The 16225-nt window shown below is 39.5% G+C and overlaps 1 protein-coding gene across 1 annotated transcript in view; it reads left to right on the forward strand.

The window, feature by feature from the left end:
* The window catches only part of Cngb3 (cyclic nucleotide gated channel subunit beta 3), a 217912-nt gene that overhangs the window by 150269 nt on the left and 51418 nt on the right, over nucleotides 1-16225 (forward strand). Inside the window, exon 13 of the mRNA XM_052175774.1 lies at nucleotides 2607-2704. Coding sequence (XP_052031734.1) covers nucleotides 2607-2704 — 98 coding nt within the window. The remainder of the gene's footprint in view (nucleotides 1-2606; nucleotides 2705-16225) is intronic.

Raw genomic sequence — 16225 nt, forward strand, 5'->3', positions numbered from 1 at the left:
ACACACACACACACACACATACATGTATGTACGCATCCACACAGATGTGTGCGTAGGTACACACAGGCAACGCACATACATACTTACACACATACAGGTACACTACACACATTCTATACACATACATACACCTGGACACATGCATGACACACACACAACACACACACACACACACACACACACACACACAAATTGGAGAAATTAGGTGTCATTGACCCCTTCTCAGAGCAAAGAAACAACTGAGGATTCTACCGCAAAATTGGGCCAAGGACTCATAACTGGAGCTGAGCTCTAAATTTGTTGTCCAAACTCTTGTTCTGCCTGTGACAGCTCCTCTCCTCTGGATCACACTGTGCAAAGAAAGCTCAAGTTTTCAGGCCATTTTCATTACACAGCATGGTTTGCAGTTAGTTCTAAGAGACCATTATTTATCGATATGGTCTGCTCTGCAACACCAGTACTAGAACTCATTTAGTAAAAAATAAATATTTACTAAAGCATATAAACTGTTATGACCTAGTTGACAATCAATCCAATGTTTTAATTTTTCTGTGAAAAAAAAAGAATTAGTATTATTGAGAGGAAAACAAAAAGCTACTTCCTTTAGTAAAAAAAAAAAAACACACACACACACAAAAGATTTTAAGTCACAAATTTTTCTATGACAAAAAAAAAGTGTCTCCTGATTCTGGTGACAGGACTTTCCTTCGCCACTGTGAGTAACTACAATCCTCATGATGCTCAGAGAACCATGCACCTTCCTTTTACACTTACAGACACTCAGGAGAGCAAGTCTAGGGGCAAAGAAACTACAAGGAGTGGCTCCTAGTAACAGCTACAGACGCAGATTCAGCTCTGGCTTACTGGGACAAATAGTCCTCAGAAATAAGAAACTATTTTATTTTATTTTACTTTATTTTATTTTACTTTATTTTATGTGGGAGTACCTGCATGTATCTATGAGTTTATATACAGTAGATATATGCCTGATGCCTGCAATGGACAATAAAAAAGGCTTCAAACCCCCTACAACTAGAGCTATAGATGGTTGTGGGCCAACATATGTGTACTGGAAACTGAACTTAGGTCCTCTGCAAGATCAGCAAGTGCTCCTTACTACTGAATCACTGCTCTAACCCTCAATATGCTTTATATGAAAGATGGCTATATTTATGATCTACATTGGAATCGAATTAACTATAGCACAATAATTTTTCTTATTACTTTAGTAGATGTAAGAACATATCCAAAATAAAACTGAGTAAATATGGTATGTGTATGAAATCCCAGCACTTTGAAGACAGAGGCAAGTGAGTCTGTGAGCTGAAGGCTAGCTGGTCCACACAACAAGCTCCAAACCAGACAGGGCTATATAGTGAGACTCTGTCTCAAGGGCTGCAAATAAGTGAGAGGGGGGTGGGAAAAAGGAAGGGGAAGAGAGAGAGAGAGAGAGAGAGAGAGAGAGAGAGAGAGAGAGAGAGAGAGAGAGAGAGAACAATCTAGATAACGCAACTTCATGAACTCCAAGCATACTTGATATTAAGAATGGGCAATTTTGTTTGTGAAATATTTTGTCAGTCTCCTGATCCATCATTTATGTCACGTGTAGAAAACAAATCCACAATGCATTCAGGTTCATTACTGAGTTGATAAGCAACTAAATAACAATAATTTAAATGTACTCACTTAGCACATTTCTTCATTAGATTATATTCCCAGCTGAGATGCCTACTAATTATGCTTAACCCAGCAAGTCACTGACTGCCTCTCTGAGTTTAAATTCTCAGTTAAGACAATGGACGTGACAGATCTCCATAGGCCTTCAAACACCAAACACCGGACCACTCTTCATTTGCCGTCCTTAAGCTGACGGGGCTGGCAGAAACAAGACCTGATCAGTTTTCCATCTTAGCCTGTTCACTAATCTTTGTCTCACTGGCATTAAATTTAATATTTTAAAATTTCTAAAAACAGTGCTCTGGAATATTCAGTTTGCCATTTAAAGTTAAAATATTTCTTTGCTCTCATGAGCAAAAGGGCACCATTGTGATGTGTGAAGGGCTGGGTATGTCATTGCCTACAATTCCAGCACTTGGAAGACCCCAGCAAAAAAAAATAATGCTGTAAACCCAACCTAGGCTACACTGCAAGACCTTGTCTCTCAAAACAAGAGAAGGACACATTTGAAACCCCAATATGGCTAAGGTAAAGGAGGATCACTAGAAGCTATTGGCAAACCAGCCTAGATAGAGAGTTCCTAGATCAGCGAGAACCTCTGTCTCAAAAATCAGAGTACAGAGTAATCAGGGCAGAACCCAGGTGTCTTCCTCTCGCCTCTACACAAGCACACATGGTACATGAACACACATGAATCAAACACAAACGTGTACATGAGCACATACACACACATACACATATACACACACACAGCCTTGATGGTAGGTATATAGATATAATACTTATAATAAAGACACTGATTTTTAAGATATATTTGTTTATAAAACATTTGCATGCTGTTCATCTTCAATTATTTTTCTACTTACTCTTTGGTGAATTGTTTTACTAAGTGTCCTACTTCGGAAATTGATATATTTATTTTTACAAAGATGAGTCCAACTTGCTTGAGAACCTCCCGACAGCAATGCAGTTGTCTATTGCCCTTGACATAAACTTCAGTATCATCGACAAAGTGGAATTATTCAAGGCAAGTACTTTTATAAATAATAGAAAGATACAATATCAAGTTCTCCAAAAAAATTCTAGGTTCTTGCTTTATGTGGAATTTGTGAATTTTTTCTTATATTTCCATTTTCTTATCATTTCCATTTTGTTGTATTTTATTAATTTATTTGTTTTGTGCATATGTGTGGAAGATTTAGAAGAATACGCGTATGCTAAGGTTTGCATGTGGTTATCACTGTAAGAATCAGTGGGTTGAGCTGAGGTCAACAGACTTGGCAGCAGGTGCCTTTACCTGCTGAGCCATCTCCCTGGCCCTGCCTTATGTTTTAACAAAGTCAAAATAACCTGGACAATTTACAGGAATCAAAAAGATTATGGGTCCCTGCTCAACAGACAATTTGCTCTTTAGAAGCCTCTCTTTTCTAATTAGTGTCAAGGAAGAGGAGTGATTCAGACAAGTTCTTCAGACTCCTCTTGCATAAATTTAAATTTAATTAAACTCCACTGTTCTATCTTTGCTAACAAGAGCATTGCCTTCCATTATGAACGTGCCTTGGCAACGTAGGATGAATCAAGTTCCCAGGTCAGCTCTGCATTGACCTACTCATGTAACGATTACTAATGCTTTAGATATAGCTTTCTTTCTTTAAGGAAAAGTCTTTCAATATAGCATTGGTCTGCCTAGAATCTACAATAATAAAAATGACCCAGTTTTAATATGGCTTGGATGATGGCATCCTCACTAAAATTTATGCTGAAATTCAATTCCTATATTAAGAGACTTGGGGCTACTGACTGAGTTATAAAAACTCTATTTTCTTGCTGTATGTCTTTTTCTAGGGAGGCATGGATGTTTATTCAGTCCATAGAATTGTTCAGACAGAACAATGATGCCAAAATAATTTTGCTCAAGTAAAGCAATGAGTGTGTAGAATTACCTACAAATATGTAGACAAGAAGTTACCTACAGAAACATAGCTAACTCAAAGGCATGGCAGGAAAGCCCACCCCAGCATCAGAAATGACTCAAAAAGCTGCATCTCTGGAGTTCCCTGCTCAACTTTGAAACAGCTTTCCTTCCCCCAGCAACTACTTACTGCTTATGTAGCCTTACAGATAGGCCTTGTGAAGCTGGCAACTTTCTGAGCTTCCTGGGTCTTAAAAGATCAGTGAGTTTCATTAAGTTGCATTACCTTCTTATGAGTACCCTCCTCTCTCAAGGAGAGACTGTCAGAATTCAGAGAAAACAGCTACACATCTCCTGAATATGAATACACAAACAAACTAAGATGTGTTAGTTTGGAGTGATAAAACTACTGCATGGAAACAATTTGATTTCCAAATCTTCTGTTCCTGGGAAATTTAGACCTCTCCATATACTGATATATTTTAAGCCATAGCATCCATGTGAACACCGAATTCCTGCAAAGACCAGAAGGAAACTGCAATCCATGAAAAAGCACATGACTTGAAATACATAATTGCCACCACTAAACTGTAGACAAAAAAACAGAAGCTGTGTCGTGGATTGTTAGGCAAAGTTCCTCCAAATCCTGGACTAACCACTGGCTGACTCTTTATGCTACTAGAAGCAAGTCAATATCCAAGAACTCTTGATTATGTTCTGATCTAGATTTCCACCAGGATTTTGATAAAAAGCATGGAAGGAATGATATTCGTGTTGCCAAATGACATAAAACAGAAAAAAATAATCTTAATTATGCTAATCATAAATCATAAATGTTTAAATCAAATATTTTTAGACAGTGAATAAAGTCAATTAACAGCAACAAGTAGGAACATAAAATATGTCAATGTTTAGAAGACTGCTAGTTCTTTAAGAATTCTTTTTAAGCCTAGGATCTTAACTGACTTCAAACTGCAAATCACAGTTATAGATGAGATTTCTCTAGATTTGTACCTAATATAAGGTGTGTTGATTACTTAAACTACATGAAGTCTAACATATTATGTCATGAATAATAAGTTTTAAGAGTGGCACTGAATTTGAATATTTTTTTCAGCTAACTGTGAGAGCTGGGATTGAATAATAAGTCAACTAACAAGACAGAAATCTGATCAACAATTGCTCCTAGAGGGGAGTTAGGAATGGAGATATCAAACAGAAATGTGTCTGCAGGATGGAGTATAGAGCTCATTTTAAGCGACAGAACAGCTGTGAGATCTCTCTCCCAGGATTTAAGCAGTTAACAACTGCTATAGGGAGGAAGGCTAAGCAATGACTCAACTAGTTGTCTTCTAAGTAGAAGAGTCCAGTTCTGGATCTGAGATCCATGTGTCTTCCCTCAACCCCTCCTTTTTACCTAACCTCTCTGCATCTGCGTATTGTAGCTTGGCTAACATTTACTTAGTGACTAATATCTACTTATAAGCGAGAACATACCATGTATGTCCTTCTCGGACTGGGTTATCTCACTCAGAATGATGTTTTCTACTTCCATTCATTTGTTACAAATTTCATGAAGTTATTTTTAAAACAGCAAAGGAATATTTCATTGCATAAATGTGTAACTTTACCACAGTTTGTTTATCCATTTTTCTGTTTAGGGACATCTAAGTTATTTTGTTTCTAACTATCGTGAATTAAGCTGCAATGAACATGGTTGAGGAAGTGTCCTTATGGTAGAACAGAGCATCCTTTGGATATATACCCAAGAGTGATATGCCTGGGTTTTGAGGTAAATCGATTCCCAATTTTCAGAGGAATGTGATATTGATTTCCATAGTGGATATACAAGTTTGCACTCCCACCAGTAATAGAGGGGTGTTCTTCTTGCTCCATATCCTTGTCAGTATGAGGTGTTACTTGAGTTATTGATCCTTGCCATTCTGTCAGGAGTAAATGGAATCTCAAAGTAGTTTTCATTTGCATTTCCCCAGTGGCTAAGGTTGTTGAACATTCCTTTAAGTGTTTCTAAGCCATTTGTGATTCCGCTATGGAGTTTAGATCTGTTCCCCATTTTTTTAATTAAATAATTTAGGTTTTTTTTGATACCTAAAACTTGAGTTCCTTATATAGTTTGTATATTAGACATTTATCAGATGTGGAGTTGGTAAAAAAAAATCTTTTCCCATTCTGCTACTTTCCAATTGATATCGTCCTTTGCCTTTCAGAAGTTTCTCAGTTTTATAATGTCTCATTTATTAATTGTTGATTTTTAGGGCCTATGCTATCCATGACCTCTTCAGAAAGTCATTTCTTGTGCCAATGGTTAAAGGTTATCCCCCCACTTTCTCTTCTGTCGGGCTCAGTATATCTGGATTTATATTTAGGTCTTTGATCCATGAGGACTTGCATTTGTGCAGGTGATAAATATGGTTCTATTTACATTCTTCTACCTGCAGGCATCCAGTTAGATCAGAACCATTGTTAAAGATGCTGTCTTTTTTCCAGTGTGTTTTTCTGGCTTCTTTATCAGAGATAAAGATAGATATGTAGACTTATGCCCCAGGTCTTCAAACTGATTTCATTAATCAATGTGTCAGGTTGTTTGTATGCCAACACCATGCAATTTTTATGACTATGTTTCTGTGTACAACTTGAAATCAGGGATGGTGATACCCACAGTAGTTTTTGTCTGGAAGACCTATCTATTGGTGAAAGTGAGATACTGAAGTCTCCCCACTATCAGTGTGTCAGGGTATATATGTGATTGAAACTGTAGTGGTGATTCTTTTAAATACTTGTCTGCACTTATGTTTGAGTCATCGATATTAAGAATTGAAACGTTGTCTTGGATTTTCCATAAGTATGCAATGTTCTTCCTTATCTCTTTTGAATTGTCTTAGTTTGAAGGTTATTTAATTAGCTATTAAAATGGCTACACTAGCTTGCTTCTTAGGTCCATCTGTTTGCATATCTTTTTCTAACCCTTAACCTGAGGTAATGTCTATCTTTGATATTGAAATGTCTTTGTTGGATATAGCAGAAAGAAGGATAGTGTTTTCTAATCCATTCTGTTTGTCTGTGGCATTTTATTGGAGAATTGAGACCATTGATATTGAGAGATATCAATGACCAATGAGTATTGATTCCTGTTACTCTGATACAGGGGAGGTGTGGGGCAGATGATATTGGGAGTGTGTGTGTGTGTGTGTGTGTGTGTGTGTGTGTGTGTTTCTATTCTTTTGATTTTGCTTGTGAGATTATCATTCCCTGTGTTTCCATGGGTATAGGTAGTATCTTGAGGTTGGGATTTTCCTTCTAGTTTCTTCTGTAAGGTTGAATTTGTAGGACTGGATCTGTATTGTTTAAATTTTATTGTTATCATGGAATATGATAAGAATTTTCTCCACCTATGGTGACCAAAAGTTTTTCTGAGTAGTCTATGTTGGCATCTGTGTTCTCTTAGAGTCAGTAGCACATCTGCACAGATCCATGTGGAATTTAGTCTCCACTGAGAAGTTACATGTAATTCTAAAGTCAGCCTGTATATGTTACTTGATCTTTTTCTTTTATAGCTTTTAACATTCTTTATTTTTTGTATGTTTTGTGTTTTGATTATTATGTGTTGAGGGGATTTTTTTATGGTCCAATCTATTTGGTGTTCTGTATCTTTCTTTTACCTCTATAGGCATCTATCTTTAGGTTAGCAAAATTTTTCTATGACTTTTTTAAAAAACCATTTCCTGGGTCTTTGATTTGGGATTCTTCTCCTTCCTCTATATCTATTATTTTTAGGTTTGGTCTTTTGATACCACCCAAACTTCATACATGCTTTGTGTAAGGGATATTGTAGACTTAACATTTTCTTTGACCGATGTATCCATTTTTTCTACTATAACTTCGATGCCGAGAGTTTGCTTTGCATGACTTGTATTCTGTCGGTGTAGTTCTTGTTTCTATTTTCATTCTCAGGCCTTGAACAGTTTTATTCACTTCCTTTATCGGTTTGTATTGGCTTTATTTAAGGTATTTGTTCTTTTTGTCTAGTAGTTTATTTGTGCTTTCCTGGACTTCTTTAAGGAATTTATTCATTTTCTCTTTTCTTCATATAAGGCTTTAAGGTCTTTGTGTGTGTGTGTGTGTGTGTGTGTGTGTGTGTGTGTGTGTGTGTGCTTGAGCTATGTTGGAATATTCAGGGTCTACTTGGGTAAGATAGCTCAGCTATAGTGGACACATGTTGTTCTAGCTGTTATTGATTGTATTCTTTTTTTTTTTTTTTTTTTTTTTTTTTTTGCTGGCCCTGAACTCAAAAATCTGGTGTCTCTTTCTCCTGGAATTAAAATCATATACCTCCATGCCTGGACCTAAGCTTTTCATGGCCATGATGGGATTAAAAGCCTGTGTCTTCCAGTCTCAAGATCTAGATCACAGGTACCTTCTATTTCTGAAATGTAGTTCATTTCAGATTAAAAGTCCAAATGCCAGGTAATAATAATTACCTAGCCTAACATCGTAAAACCATTTCTTGTTCAACTGCAAGCACATAAACAATAAGCTTAGCTGGGTGGGATCTTGCCTCCCCCAGGGTCACCACTCCCTTAATTCAATTTAATATACTTGAACACAGGATTTAGCTCTGTTATACTTCTTGGTGCTTCTTTAATACTTGAACCATTTTTCCTTCTAATCTTCCTATTCTTGATCAAAATGCTCCTTAAAAAAGTGAACCACAGGACAACGTCTAAACCTGGTTGATTTGAGACTTGATTTGTCAATACAATTAATCTGAATCTCTTTACCTTAGCCTCAGGCAGACTCATCAGACAAAATGAAAAAGGAGGCGCATTGATTGTATTCTTATGCTGGCATGCATACATCTGGGTTTGACGTGATAGGCATAGGTGCTGATTTCTGGATTTGACTTGTTTGGGTGAGTGTTTTGTGCCTTAGTTTCTGTTTCTTCTCTGGATTGTCATAAAAGGTGATAGGCTGTGCTGCCTGTTTTTGTGGCCTGCTCACTTGGGGCACTCCCAGGGAATGCCTGCTGGTGATGGAGGCTGGGATGCAGTCACAGTTGGGGGAGGAGTGTCTGGAGGTGATAATCTGTGGGATCCACAGGGAATAGGGACAGGGAGATGAAAGGCTGCAGCCAGTGATCCTTTGTTGCAGCATTATGTTTAAAAACAAAGGATTAGGTCTAGGTTAACAGACACCCAAGAGGACTATGGGCAGCCTACCTGGTTTTCTGGCAGGTCTGGCCCTTTCCTAACTAATACACTTTGAAGGAAAGCTTAGGAGGCAATACCTGTAATTTATGGGGAAGTAAACAATGTGGCCAACTGGGATAATGCCCAGAACTCTAAGCAATGCAGCAGAATGTAAGCACAGATTCTTTATATCACAGACCTTAACCACACAACTTAACTACTGTGGGATGGTACATTTTGGTTTCCCACCACCCTTATCCTAGTAACTGATAGGACAATGAGTACATCAGTCTGCCTTCTGTCACTGAGGAAATCAACTTAAAAGGCACACTCATACTTCCTGTTTCAGTAATATGACTGTTTGGCACTGTTGCTTTGCCCTTCTGTCAGTCAGTACAATACATGACAGAAGGGAGAGAGGGGAACAGTTGGGAGAGAGGGTAATCACCTCATAGTAGCTAGAAAATAAAGAGTGGAAGAGTCAGACCTTGGGTCACTAAGTTCCCTACAAGGATGCATCCTAAATAATCAACTTTCCTTCCATTAAGCCCTAATGACTATAGGGCACAGCAACTTGGATTTCTCTGGCATACCATCATCTGGGGACCAGCTTTTAATGTGTGAGCCTTTAAATGCATTTCCGATGCAAACAGCGGTACTAAGGATCCAGGAGAAGTTTCCTGAGAGTGCATGCATTAAAGTGATCCTTCCTCGGCATTCTCCTGTTTAGACAGAGTGTACCAGAGAGGAAGCCACACACACTGTTCTAATAGGTTAGTGCACACCTGTCATCCCAGCATGTGGGAGGTAAAAGAAGAAGGAAGGATCAGGAGTTAAGGCCAACCTCAGCTACATAGTAAGTTCTATACTAGTCTAGTACACAAGACTCTGTCTCAGAAATAAATTAAATGAATAGACAGATAACCAAAATGCTATGTACTTTTTCCCCTCTTAAAGCAGGAAGAAAAAAATAAACTCATGGGTGTTTCTAAGACTTTGCTTCATTCAATCCGAGTTAGCCAGTGAGGTTTGCTACTTTGACAGGGAACTATTGGTTTTAACATAGCTTAATAATGAACTGTACATTTTTTCCCATTACAATGACTCTTTGAAGATTCTTTGTTATTTCAGGCTCAAGAATGATTATTAGTCTTATCAAGAATGATTCATTTTCATTGATTTGGGTAACTAATATTCCTGCTTTTGTAATGACTTATTATTCTTATTTTGATTTTTTTTTAGTATAGAATAGAGTTTATTCAGGGCATGAGGATGGGAGTAAAGGGGGTCGTAGAGGCAGAGAAGGCAGAGAGGAAAGAGTAGAGAAGTAGAGGTCGGCCATGACCACATGGAGAGAAGGGGGAAAGGGGAAGGGAAGAGCCCAAGAGGGCAAGCAGGAAGCAGGAGTAAGAGTCATATTTTGATTTTTAAATGTATGTATTTTTATTAAATTAAGCTAAGGCAATCATACTTTGCCTTGTGTGTGATTACCAGAAATGGAATGAAATTTAATAAAAGTTCTGCCATGCCACCTAGTGGCTAGCATTAGAATCTCATGCCTTAAAAAAAACAAAGTGACTGAGAGACCTTGAGACACTAATAATGAAATCTGAGTATTTCATTATTAATCAGACACTAATAATGAAATCTACTATGTGCCAATCAAAAGAAACATAATATATCTGAGCATTTCCTACTCTGCAATAAGTGCAGACTCCATCCCGTGCAGAAGACTGCACTGTGACAAGTGACTCACTTATGACTAAAGGTTTCTCAAAAATCTGTGGCTTCCTCTGTAGGAAATCACAGGAGGAATCATTTGCATGTGAGTGACAATCACACCAGGAATAGAATGGGAAAGGCAAAGTGATGTCAGCAGCGCAGAGATCCCATCAGTGGGGGCCAGTTCAGAGATGCCTTCCAGGATTGCCTCACGTGGCCTGAAGTCGGAATGCTGCAGTAAAGCTGTCTGGCATCAGCTTCAGCCTTGCTATTACAGCAGGAGTCAGTCATGAGGTGCTGTGACTAAGCTGTTCTCAAAGCCTCTGAGCAGTCAGCTTTTAACTTAGATGAATCCTTTCACATCCTGAGTAGTTTCTACCCGGAAGGCAGAAGCTGGGCAGTAGAGAGAGACTCCTGTGGGGTACTCCTTATAGCTGTATTCTTACTGTCTGCTCCTTAGAGTCCCCTAGGGTAAGCAGATTCTAAGGAAATATAATAGTGTGTATGTGTGTGTGTGTGTGTGTGTGTGTGTGTGTGTGTGTGTTATAGTGACTAATATATAATCTATATCAGTATTTGACACCTAAGAAAGTCTAGCTGTCTACGACTGATAAACGAATGGATGCAATCACCAGGGAACTTTCACATTGTTAAATGCAAGTTCTTTACATGGCCCTGACTTATCCTAGAAGGATGAGTTAGCGACCCTCAGATTTCTGTCTAGCTAAGAACTTCTCACTTGGATCATATAAAATTCCTGGAAAAGCATGCATCTATATTCCTAGAGTTATTAACAGTTCTCAAAGAAAGCTGATGAAGAAACCTATTACAAGAGTTTGCAACCATGGAGTCTGTGGCTAGGTCTGATGGGATTAAGACTCAGTATTGATAAGCTATGAACCTATAGCCCTGGCTGTCCAGGAGCTCACTCTGTAGACCAGGCTGGTCTTGAACTCAGAAATCCACCTGCTCTGCCTCCCAGAGTGCTGGGATTACAGGCGTGTGCCACCACCGCCCGGCTAACATTTCCTTTCTTAATGGGAATGAAGATGGAACAAAGCCTTTCCCCTTTACAGTATGCAAAACCAAGTTGGCAAAAGTCCTGAAGACAATTGCTTGTATTTAGTGTTAGCATTCTGTCTAAACTCCACCCCACAGTTCCTGGCAATAGCCAGATGTATTCTTCCCACAGTTACCTGGCAATAGCCAGGTAAGCCTAACCCACTATAAGGTGGCTGCTTGCCCCTCCTCCCTCTCCTGTTCTCTTGCTTCCTCTCACTTCCCTCTGGCCCTCTTGGGCTCTTCCCTTCCCCCCTCCCTTTCCTATTCCCTTCTTGCTACATGTTTATGACTGGCCTCTACTTCTCTACTTTCTCCCTATCTCTGCCTTTCTCTGCCTCTACTACCCTCTTAACTCCCCTCTCCATACGATGTGTTTATAAAAAAAAAAAAAAAAAAAAAAAAACATAAAGAGAAATAAGGGGATATGTACTGTGGGGTGTGGTGATGTATGGGGCAAGGGGATGTCTCAGCAGGCCCATGCCAAGGCATCCCTTCCCACTGAGGGACCAACCACATTAAGGTATAACATAGACTAGAGTTTATTTAGGGCATGGGGAGGGGAGTTAAGAGAGTAGTAGAGGCAGAGAAAGGCAGAGAGAGAAAGAGAGAGAGAGAGAGAGAGAGAGAGAGAGAGAGAGAGAGAGAGAGAGAAGAGAGAGAGAGGAGAGAAGTAGAGGCCAGCCATGAACACATGGAGAGGGGGAAGGGAAGGAAATGGGGAAGAGAAGAGCAAGAGAGAAGAAAGAGATTAAGAAAGGGAGGAGGGGCAAGCAGCCCTTTTTATAATGGGTCATACCTACCTGGTTGTTGCCAGGTAATTGTGGGGAGGAGCATACCTGACTGTTGCCAAGTAACTGTGGGGGTGGAGTTTAGACCGAATGCTAACACTTAAGAGTCACTTAAGTTCACAGTGAATTATAAATCACTGGTAATATCTTACGGTTTCTTTCAAAGAAAACACAGGAAAAAAAGGTGGGTGGGGAGCATAGAAATAGAAATGGAAAAGTCCCACAGAGCTAAACATGTAGAGGTACTAAAGATAAATTTTATCAACTTCACAATTGCGTTCCACATTTGTAGATGTTTTAAAAAAAATGAGTTTCCTGGAACCAACACCCATCAATTCAGTTATGTTTTGAATAAAAATGGAATTTTCTACAACTTAATTCACATCTCCAGAATCTTTACACAAACACTTAATACAATATTTAAGCAGCACAGGATTTCTCATCATCTAAAGTGAAACCATTTCTACAAGTTTTATTTTATACATCAGCCCATAATCATTGAGGGTCTGAGAGTGTGCAGAAAATGATCCCATCTGTATGGGTGACCTATGAGGGAGTGAAGAGGCTTCCTGAACTCCTATACCTTTGTCTAAAATACAACATTAAAGCCTAGCGTCATAGGAGCATTGGCAGACAAACTAAATAGTAAAATTTAATATAATTGCTGTGTATTTCTACAACAGCCTTTTTCATGTCTCAGTCGTCACTCTATTCTCACAATATTATAGAAAAAGAGAAAAATCCTGCATGCTTGCTATTAATTTACACACTGGGCAACTCAGATCCTACATAGTGCTAGAGACGGATATGCCAATATCCCTAAGAGAGGTGTCTCTCTGGGGTTTACATGTGAGAATGTGGCTGTCTAGCAGGCAGGTTGGTTTAGTTCCTCTGCTTTCTCCTATGAACTGTGACACATCTGACCCACATCCTGCTCTGGTGACCACATCAGTGAATAAAGGAGGTAGGTAGTCTCGGACTCTGCCCAGTAACATTGTTTAACCAGTAGAATCATGCTGGAAATCTTGTAGATCAAAGAAATGGGGAACAAATCAGATGACTCTGTGTTGGAATGAATGGCATAATAGCAACATTCACGAGCCTATATTCCCTCTGCTTCCTGGAGATGCTTCAAGAAAATCTAGGAGTCATAATTTGCCTGGATTAGAAGAAAAAAAACAAAGAGATGATGAAGAGGACTGAAAGAAGCTGTAGGGAAAGTCGGGTTGCCTACGCTCCTCCCCTGGGGTACATGAAGCAGAAAACGTCAGCCACACAGCATTTTATTGTACCAGCCCCCAAAAAATAAGGCTTAAAATATTTTAAATACTTTTTGAAAGTTACCACATGTGCTTGTTAGTTGTTTTGTCACACTGACATAAGCTAGAGTCATCTGTGCAATTTTCTTACCTAATGATTGAGATGAAAGGGGCCCAGCCCAATGGGGGCATTGACACCACTGGTGAGATGTTTTAAATAAGAATACTCCCCATAGGCTCCGGTATTTGAGCATCTGTCAGGGAGTGGCACTGTTTGAAAAGGATTGAGGGGTGTGGCCTTATTGGAGGAAGTGTGTGATTGGAAGTGGGATTTGAGGTTTCAAAACCTTTGATCTTCCACAAAGGAACTGAAAACATCCAGTGGAGAAATGATAGCCTTTTCAACAAAAGGTGCTGGTTCAACTGGAGGTCAGCATGCAGAAGAATGCGAATTGATTTGTCCTTGTCTCCTTGTACTAAGCTCAACTCCAAATGGATCAAGGACCTCCACATAAAGCCAGACACTCTGAAGCTTATAGAAAAGAAACTGGGGCTCTTATCTCTCTTACCTCTTGGCACTCTCACCTCTCTCCTCTCTGCCACTCTTGGGCTCTCCTTCCCTCCCCCCTCTCTCCATGTGATCATGGCTGGCCTCCACTTCTTACTCTTTGCCTTTCTCTGCCTCCACTACCCCATTAACTCCCATCCTCTGCCCTAAATAAACTCTATTCTATACCAAAAAAGAAAAGAAAAAAAAGAAAAGAAAAGAAAAGAAAAGAAAGGAAAAGAAAAGAAAAGAAAAGAAAAGAAAAGAAAAGAAAAGAAAAGAAAAGAAAAGAAAAGAAAAGAAAAGAAAGAAAAGGAACTGGGGAAGACCCTTGAGGACATTGGTACAGGGGGAAAGTTCTTGAACAGAACACCAATAGCTTATGCTCTAAGATCAAGAATTGACAAATGGGACCTCATAAAATTACAAAGTTTCTGTAAAGCAAAGGACACCATCAAAAGGACAAATCGGCAACCAGCAAATTGGGAAAAGATCTTCACCAACCCTACATCAGATACAGGGCTAATATCCAATATATACAAAGAACTCAAGAAGTTAGACCCCAGAAAGCCAAATAACCCTAATAAATATGGGGTACAGAGCTAAACAAAGAATTTTCACCTGAAGAACTACGGATGCCTACGAAGCATCTTTAAAAAAATGCTCAACTTCATTAGTCATTAGGGAAATGCAAATCAAAACAACCCTGAGATTTCACCTTACACCAGTCAGAATGGCTAAGATTAAAAATTCAGGAGACAGCAGGTGTTGGCAAGGATATGGAGAAAGAGGAACACTCCTCCACTGATGGTAGGACTGCAAATTGGTACAACCACTCTGGAAATCAGTCTGGAAGTTCCTCAGAAAACTGGGCATGTCACTTCTGGAAGATCCTGCTATACCACTCCAGGGCATATACCCAGAGGATTCCCCACCATGTAATAAGGATACATTCTCCACTATGTTCATAGCAGAGTTATTTGTAATAGCCAGAACCTGGAAAGAACCCAGGTATCCCTCAACGGAGGAATAGATACAAAAAATGTGGTATGTTTACACAATGGAGTACTATTCAGCCATTAGAAGCAATGAATTCATGAAATTCTTAGGCAAATGGATGGAGCTGGAGAACATCGTACTAAGTGAGGTAACACAGTCTCAAAAGATTAATCATGGTATGCACTCACTAATAAGTGGATATGAGCCTAGAAAACTGGAATACCCAAAACATAATCCACACATCAAATGAAGTACAAGAAGAATGGAGGAGTGGCCCCTGGTTCTGGAAAGACTCAGTGTAGCAGTATAGGGCAAAACCAGAATGGGGAAGTGGAAAGGGGTGGATGGGAGAACAGGGGGAGGGAAGAGGGCGTATGGGACTTTTGGGGAGGGGGGAGGCAGAAAAGGAGAAATCATTTGAAATGTAAATAAAAAATATATCGAATAAAAAAAAAGTCCATGCCAGACCCAGGCCTCTCCCTCTCCCCCCTCCCCCTCACTTCCCCCTCCCCCTCCACCAAAGGATTAGTTTGTATCTCAAACTATAAGCAAGTCTCACAATTAGGTAATTTCTTTTATATGAGTTGCTTGGTTGTGGCTTCTCTCCATGCCTGGGCAGGTGGAAAGCCAGCCAGGGTGAGCCAGTCAGTAAGCAGTGTTCCTCCATAACCTCTGCTTCAGTTCTCACCATGATTCCCATCCTGCTTGAGCTACTGGCATGGCTTCCCTTAGTGATGGACTATGATTACAACAAGTAAGCCAAATAAACCCTTTCCTTCCTACCTTGCTTCTTTCATGGACTTTATCTCAGTGATGGAAAGCAAAGTAGAACCCTGTGGCATCGCACAGCAGGAAAGCTATGATTCCACTTCCAAACCTGGGCTCAGTGGACTCAAAAGCACCTAATGTTATGTTCATAAAAAGAGAAAGAGATTTTAGGGAATTTGGTATATGGCGGTGTGGGGGATGGGGTGCCCCAGTGGGCCCATGCCCAAGCATCCCTTCCCCCGAGGGACCAGACACACACCGACATGGTATAGAGTAGAGTTTAT

This window comes from Apodemus sylvaticus, chromosome 3 (assembly GCF_947179515.1).
Source record: "Apodemus sylvaticus chromosome 3, mApoSyl1.1, whole genome shotgun sequence".
Lineage (NCBI taxonomy): Eukaryota > Metazoa > Chordata > Mammalia > Rodentia > Muridae > Apodemus > Apodemus sylvaticus.